The following is an 8,099-nucleotide window of genomic DNA, read 5'->3' on the forward strand; positions in this document are numbered from 1 at the left end:
ATGGAAGTGAAAAACTCCCCTGCACTTGCTAACAATGAGTAGCATGGGAAAAAATCTCCCAGGTTTAGCAACTAGGGTGTGAGCATCCTCCTCAGGATGACCCACCACCTGCACTTCCCAACCCCGTATCCACGCACAGCAGAGCTACAGCAGCGGGAGGCCTCAAGGCAGAGCCTTGCCCTGGCTGCCGAGCCCCGGGTTATCCCGGACAGCCCCAAAGGGGCCAGGGCGGCGGTGAACCCCTTTTCCCTGCCGAAAACAGCCGAGGGAGAGGCTGCGGCGCCTCCAGGCAGCCGCTGCCTCCTCCTCGGCCGCGGGCAGGACCGGCGGCTGGCAGGCAGCCCGCAGCTGGCGGGGGCGGGGGCCGGCAATCAAGAACCCGAGCCGGTGCAAGCCCCGGGGCTGCAGGAGCGCTCTCCGGGCTGCTCGGGGCGCTGCGGCTCCGCGGGGCTGCGGGAGCCGCTGCCCGGTGTGTGGGGGCTCCCGTCCGCCCTTCCAGGCCGCCGCCATGGTGTCGTGCGGGGCTTTTCACAGCTTCCTCTTCGAGTACGACACCCCCCGCATCGTGCTGATCCGGAGCCGCAAAGTGGGGCTCATCAACCGCGGGGTGCAGCTCGCCATCCTCGCCTACGTGATCGGGTGAGCGGGCGGGTGGGTCCCGGCGCCGGCCTGCGTTCCCATCCCCCCGGGCAGCGCTGCGGGGAAGCCCGCAGCCCCGCCGCGGCTGTAGGCGGGAGGGGTCTCGGGGCGGCTGCCGTGAGGGAGGAAGGGCAGCTCCTCGCTGGGACCCCCCGGGGGCGTGGGGCTGAGGGGCGGGAACCGGCCGCCTCCCTCAGGGCGAGGCGGGGAGGCAGCTCCGGGCGCTGGGGTGGCGGGAAGCGTCCGCCGCGGGGCTGAGGGGCGGCCGGAGCTCGCCCGCGGCAGCCGTCGTGGGTGCCGACACCCAGGGGTGACAAGCAGGTGGTGGGGACGGCTTAACTGGGCGGCCTTAACTGGGACTGTAGGGCTGCTTAGAGGCAGCTGCAGACAGGAGAGAGCCCCTTAGGAGCGAAGGCCGTCCCGGAGGGTGATCGTCATTCAGCCGGCGGGGGTGTGCGTAAAAGCAATAATTACACCCTGCCAAACCACTCTGGAAAAAAAAAAAAAAAAAAATCAGAAGGGAGATTGCTAGTCCTGTGACTCTTTTGTAGGGAAGCACTATGAAACTATCTGGACCAGCCCTTTCGGGTGACACATGAAAAAAGGAGAAATTCCCACTGCCTGTGCTGGTTTATGGTGTTTATCTGTTTTTTGATGTTTCTTGCAATCCTTCTCTTGCAGCTGGGTCTTTTTGTGGGAGAAGGGCTACCAGGAAACAGACTCGGTGGTCAGTTCTGTAACCACAAAGGTGAAAGGAGTAACGCTGACAAACACATCCACCTTGGGAGCCATGATCTGGGATGTAGCTGACTACGTCATCCCTCCTCAGGTATCAATCACTTTCACATGCAGAGGGAGGGTTTTCTAACAAACAGCTACTCCTCTGCCAAAGTCCACTGAGGTCTGGAGCAGCTTTGGCTCCAGCGTGGCCTTGATATGAGAGAATGAAGCAGCTTTGCTTTGTTGCAGATCATGCTGAGGACCTGCACTACTAGCCCTGGGGAAGCTTTTTTCAAGAAAAGTATGTGTGTGTGTGCTTGTATAGGAGGGGGAATTTTGCAGGCTTCAGGAAGAAGTTGCAACAATAACCACATGTCCTCTTTCTTACTGCTTTCTAAAACAAACAACTCAAAGTTAACTTGTTGGCAGAAACCCTGGGAATAGCCTGCAGGTCACTTGGTCCAGAACTGAATAGGAGGTATTGGTGTAGTTACTGATTGACTATGACTCTGGGAATCTGCACTCTGTGGGCAATATGCGGTGGCCTTCAGGGTTGGCAGGCACGGCCAAGCTGCTAGTCATGGGTCACTCTGTCTGCATGAGATGTGGTGCAGAAAAAAGTGACAGATTTAGTCGGATTTTGGCTGAGTGATCATATTTGCGTATCAGTGGAGCAGAAGCAAATAACAGATCCCAAATCGTACAGATCTGAAAATAATGGAAATGGTGTTCCGTGGAGAAACAAACCAGGACTGGTCAAATTTCTAATAGATATATTGCAAAAAAAGAGTGGGAATTGCGCTCAGACTTGCAGCTGGAGCTTTATTTCTGCTCCTGCCTTGCGACTCCCCTGAAGAGCTGTGTGATCTCTGTTTTCATAATGTGAATGAGGAAAATTGGGCCAAGTGGGAGGACAGAAAGGGTTGCTAGTCCAGCAGTCCTTCCTCTACCTAAAGGCAGTGGCCATCAGGCAATACATGTGGGAATCTGCTCCTTTAGTACTACACCAGCACTGTCCAAAGCAAGTCCCCTCTGCGGGGCCACCTGGGCTCTGTCAACAAAGACATTTGGGTCAGTGCCTTGGATATTGTTTGCAGACTCACTCTTAAATTTCCTTCTTGTTTTGCATGTTCAGGAGGAGAACACTGTGTTTGTCATGACCAATGTGATACTCACGCTGAACCAGCGCCAAGGCCGCTGCCCAGAGGTAGGTACAGGGTCTGCTTTAATCTTGCCTTGTGTGCGTGGGAGTGTGGGATAGAAAGTTCATAGAGTTTAGTGTAATTATTGTTCCTCTCCAGCTTCCAGATGATGAAACAGAGTGCAAGGTGAAGAACAACTGTGTTCCAGGATATGTCAGCACCCACAGCAATGGTAAGAAGCCTACTGCAAGGGCTCCTTTCAGTCTGTGTTGTGATACCTCTGTGCTGTGCCTTCCCTCCTGTGAACGAAGCAGCATTTCACTTAAGTCTCATTGTTCTCATTGTCTCACACCTAAGAGAACTGAAAGGGAAGCTCAGATTTTTCTTCTGGGGGAGAGCAGATGGGCTTAGACTGTGTTGGGTGGATGCTGGACAGATGTGTGCTTTGGTGAGTTAGCAAACAGTGTGAGGGCTTTTTCAAGACCTTGAGTCCATGAAGCAGTATGTCATGCAGATGAGGATTTGACTCAGAAAAAGGACCTGATGCTTCTTTCTCTGAAATTGCACTACAAATTGCAATGGAAGATAATGGGGGTCTTGGTACTGGCACTTCACCTCTGAGCAGATTGCTTTCACCTTATGGAGTGAGGAGATATCACAGGGCAAATACTGCCTCTGTATTTTTGCTTGGTGGTACCTCCATTCACATGTCTTTCCAGGCATCCAGACTGGGGAGTGTGTACCGTACAACAGCAGCATTAAGACCTGTGAAGTCTTTGCATGGTGCCCTGTAGAGGATGACTATCACGTACCCAAGTGAGTGCTCAGTCTTCCTACTCTGTGGTGGCCCTCCTGAGAGGAGGCTAGCAGTATGCAGCTGATGTTTCTCCCTACGAGGTACTATTGGGAAAAGCTGAGGAGGTGATCACCAAGGACCCTGCAGAGTTCTGTTTGTGAAAATAGAAGTGAAACTTATTTACTTTTCCTATTGTTTTGTAGGCCAGCATTCCTGCAAGAAGCTGAGAACTTTACCATTCTGGTGAAGAACAACATTTGGTACCCCAAGTTCAACTTCAGCAAGTAAATAGTGTGTGGGGCATTGCACTGTCTGGTCTCTTGGACAGTAAAGGGGAGCTGGAGGAGTGGAAGGAGATGCAACAGATCTTCTCCCTCTGTTCCCCTGTAGGCGAAACATCCTCCCCACTATCAACTCCACCTACCTCAAGAACTGCATCTATGACTCCCAGACAGATCCCTTCTGCCCTATCTTTCGTTTAGGGAAAATAGTTGAAGCTGCAGAGCAGAACTTCCAGGAAATGGCTGTGGAGGTATTTGGCAGACCCTTCTGTTGGGCCTCAGCTGTGTAGAAGAGGAGCGGTAGGTGGTTGTCCCCCCTTGCCTCGTGGCATGAGCCACAGGACACAGAGTAGCTGCAGAATGGAGAGCTGCTCTGGCCAGAGGGACTGGAGTCAATTCTACTTAGCAAGTATTTGGCCTTGGCTTGTTTGGGTGGGGTTATGGGCAAGGTCCTTCTGTAGCAGGGGGAAAGAGTGTTTGACTGGGACCGAGACAAGGGCCAGTAAGTCAGGGTCCCGGTCAGCAGAGAGCCTAGTGCTGGGCTGGCTGGGCACTTGGACTGCTCACCTTCTCCTCTTCTCCACTTGGCAGGGTGGAGTCATGGCGCTGCAGATCAACTGGGACTGCAACCTTGACAGAGCTGCTTCCCACTGTGTGCCAAAGTACTCCTTCCGGCGCCTTGACAACAAGGACTCTGCCCACACTGTCTCGCCTGGCTACAACTTCAGGTAATGTGGCTATGGAGGGCACCGGGTGTCCCTGCGGCTCAGTCTGCCACTGGCACAGTGTTACGGGCTGCTTGCACTCCTCTGACAGTGGCGGGTAGTCCTTGGACTTTTGATGGTGCTGTAAAACTTGGAGAATTTCTCTGATGCTGTAAAACATAGAGCAAACCACAGCAGAGGGGGAAGGTCAGTGAAGCTCCACTGATTGCATCAGTGTCTGAGTCATATTTGCGGCAGTATTTGGGTGGCCGTTTGGGCCAGCCTCCCGTGGCATGGCAATGTGAGAACTGACTGTTTCAGGGTGTGCTGATAGGGCAGTATTTGAGAGGGCTGGGGTGTGGGGGTGGGAGACTGAAGCACCTCCTTCACTGTGCATGAGGGAAAACCTGACCTCTGGAAAGTGGCTCTGTCAGTTGAAGACCGTATCAGCACCAGGAGTATCCTTCTGGCATACACCACCACATAAACATTCTGGCCAGTACAGGTAGGTCCAGCACCTCCAGTAAAACCACCAGCACAGAGCCATGTAGCTGGTTGCATCCAGACTCACAGCTGTAATAATATGGATTGGTTACCTTGCCAAGGTCCTTGCAACAGTCCTGCTCATGAGGAAACATGGCTCAGGGCTATGCCTGTTTCTAGAATCACAAACTCTCACTTAGCACAGGGGATCTCTTTTGGTGGAACTTGAATGAATTCACTGAGAAGCTGCTGTCATGCAGACAGCACAAGTGTATGTTTGGGAGGTGCCAGGCCTGCAGGTATTGGGGTGTCAGGTGAGACCGGCTGGAGGGTATTGCAGCCCGGCTGGTGCGGGCTCTGAAGTGCTCTTGCTAATTCCAGGCCGTGGTGCAGCCTTTTACTGATCCTTCCTCTTCTCTTCTGCCCTCTTCTCTGCTTCCTCCTGGCTTAGTCAACCATGTGGTGGAGTAAGTCTGATCTCACTTATTTGTTCTCATCCCTTTTCCCTATCATTTTGCCTGGGAGTCGCATTGTGCGGGACAAGGAGCAGCCTTTGTGTGACAGGCTGAGCTGTGCTGCCTCCCTCGCTGCCTGCTCCCGGCTCTGCCCTCTCGTGGCTGCCTGCACTCCTGCAGCCTCCTGCTTGCCTCTGTCCGAGGGGCTGATTCTCATGTGTTGCTGAATTTCTTCCTGTCTGCCCTTCTGCTCCCCTGCTAAAGCTAACTTCCTCCCCTTCCTATGCTTTGCAAGTTTCCTGATTTGGCTTGTGTTAACTGCTGTCTTAAATTCGCCTGTTCTGGGCTTTTCTCCCATATGTGCTTGCCTGCATGAAATCTCCCTCCATCACTTGGGGCTTGTCTCTGAAAGTACCAATGTGCAGCCCATCCTCTTGGGGTGGAGGACACACCTGGATGTTGCATGATCGCATAAGCAACCTCAAAATTTCCAGCTAAGCTCTGACCTATCTTTGCTCCAGGTTTGCGAAATACTACAAGGATAGTAATGGCACTGAATCACGGACGCTTGTCAAAGCTTATGGCATCCGCTTTGATATCATAGTGTTTGGAAAGGTAGGGTGACTTAATTCCTGGAGGTCTTGCAGTGAGGGCTTTCAGAGATGCTGAAAAACATATTCACCTTTGTAACTGTCTTTTAGGCAGGAAAATTTGATGTAATTCCTACAATGATTAACATCGGCTCTGGCTTAGCGCTCTTTGGCGTGGTAAGTGACACTGTCTGCACTTAGACTCAATTCTGGATTAGTGCCTCAGTTCTGAGGCTCATTGTCTTAAACTCTTTCAATCTCTACTAGGCAACGGTGCTGTGTGACATTGTTGTTCTGTATTGCATGAAGAAGAAATACTACTATCGGGAGAAGAAATACAAGTATGTGGAGGATTATGAACTGGTAAGCATCAGTGAAGACAGAGTGAAGGCAAAGTTGCTTCCTCCTCTGTCTCTGCAGCGATTCTGAAACAGGATTTAGAAAATCCACATCAAACAGAGATTTTGAACCACAGCTCTGAGAAAAATTTGTCTTCCTCGGAGAAGCTCATTTTTACCTCAAAGCTGTTGCAGGGAGGAGCACTAGAAACAAATATTGTCATGTTTCCTGGGCAACCACTCTTGGAGAGGGAAATGTATGTTCAAGAACTTGTCATGCCACCACTGCGCCTCTCTTTTTGGGTTGCAGTCCTTGGCAGTTGCCTTCTGAGAGCTGCAGACAACAGCTCTGTCCTCATCAAATCCTTCCTTCTTGGCTTTTGGGGATTCCTGCTGCTATGAACAAACCCACTCAATGGGTTGGTATTTTCTGAGACCAGTATGCTGACAGCCACGGCTATGCCTCCCTTCAGGTTCCAAGTGATCTGTTCGGCCAGTAGAAGGATTTAGTGGGGTTGCTTGACTGGTGCTGAGGGTAGAGCTCAGCCCTGTGCTTGGTGGGAACTGTTGTTGCAGAGGGTGGATTTCTGAATCAAAAGACCTTGTGGCACTGGAAATGTAAAGTCTGAGTAGCAGAGAGTAGCTTGCCTGTGCAGAGGGTTTTATGTGAGAGGAAGGGGGAGAAAGAAGAGTTTTCTGGCAGAGAACTGTAATCTCTGATCCTTGCAGGGAGTCAGTGAGACATAAGGAACAAACTCCTGACCTCCTGCTGCTACAGCACCAACTGCTGCTGTGAACTGCTGCTGTGACTCTTACTCTGACCCTGCCAAGAGACCCACCCCCTCTTCGTTGGAAGGAAGAGGGGCACGAAACTGAGAAAGGGACCTTCTTTACTACTCTTCACTACTCCTGCTGGCTGGAGCCAACCCCAGAGAGAAGAATTGGGTCTGCTCCTTGTCTGCTGTCTTTCCAGGTTGATTGCACTAAGCACAGAGGGAGGATTATGCTTTTATGCCAGGCCTCTGCATTGGGTAAGCCTGGGACAGGGACTGCTCCGGCATTGTCATTCTGACAGTCCTCCTTTCCCTGAGCTCACCGGTAGCAGAGACCACAGGGTAACAGGCACAGTTTCTCCCTTACAGTGAACATGGCCCCTGCCAGGTGTTGCCTAACCTTGGGAGAGCAGCTCTGTGCTGTTGTCAAATCACTTTTCCTTGCCCTGACAGATTGTGATGCTTAGGTGAGCCTGTGCCTACTATTTAATCATGTCTCCAAGCTCCAGTGGCCACAGACTGAGACAAAGCAGTGTCTGGTTCCATTGTGCTATGGTAAATGGCTTACTGGTTACAGAATTTTTTTTCTGTTTTGTCTAATTTTTATGGTACTACTTTAAAATTTACTTTCTTTTTAATAAAATATTTCTCTCAGCCCTCTTGGAATCCTGCAAGCTGGGTTTTGCTTGTTTATTTTTCCCCAGGGCCTGTGAAGGTTAGGGTCAGTGAACTGCCTTCATTTTACACAGATAGCAACTGTTCCTGGAGAGCTATCAAAGCCAGTGCTGCTCTCTGCCTTGCCTCTTGCTTCTCTCAGCAAGAGTGCTGCTGCAACTGCAGCTTCTGCTCCACCTTGGTTCTCCTAACACCGTGTCTGTGTCTGTTGCATTAAAACCCTATCCAAGGGAAAAGACTTGGAAGTCGGAGGCCAGGGTGGGTTAGCCTGGCATGGCCTTAGCCAAACGCTAGTACCAACTGGTCAGAAGAGCAGATCTATTACTCCCTGGCATACCACCACCCCCCCAACACCCTGTATGTGGGCTGCTGCATTTAATGGGTTTACACAAGTTGATTTAGGTGAATTTGTTGGCTTTTATCTTCACATGGCCTTGAGCATCTCTAGTGATCACACTGGCACACAAGGTAGAGCTCTTCCCTTTCTCTGAACCTTTTCTAGT

At 51.6% G+C, this 8,099-nt stretch overlaps 1 protein-coding gene across 2 annotated transcripts; it reads left to right on the forward strand.

The window, feature by feature from the left end:
- Positions 1-446: 446 nt before the first annotated feature.
- Positions 447-7,589, forward strand: LOC143167471 (P2X purinoceptor 4-like). Of its 2 annotated transcripts, XM_076352920.1 has the most exons (12): positions 447-639; positions 1,321-1,468; positions 2,495-2,566; positions 2,661-2,733; positions 3,221-3,317; positions 3,501-3,581; positions 3,688-3,829; positions 4,170-4,306; positions 5,742-5,835; positions 5,922-5,987; positions 6,078-6,173; positions 6,878-7,589. In XM_076352920.1, exons 1-12 carry the CDS (start codon positions 509-511, stop codon positions 6,893-6,895), a joined length of 1,155 nt encoding a protein of 384 aa, XP_076209035.1. In that variant the 5' UTR covers positions 447-508; the 3' UTR covers positions 6,896-7,589. The 2 variants fall into 2 exon arrangements, with proteins under 2 accessions (XP_076209035.1, XP_076209034.1); XM_076352919.1 differs by lacking the exon at positions 6,878-7,589 and having other exon boundaries at positions 6,078-6,258.
- Positions 7,590-8,099: the final 510 nt, after the last annotated feature.

This window comes from Aptenodytes patagonicus, chromosome 15, assembly GCF_965638725.1.
Source record: "Aptenodytes patagonicus chromosome 15, bAptPat1.pri.cur, whole genome shotgun sequence".
Lineage (NCBI taxonomy): Eukaryota > Metazoa > Chordata > Aves > Sphenisciformes > Spheniscidae > Aptenodytes > Aptenodytes patagonicus.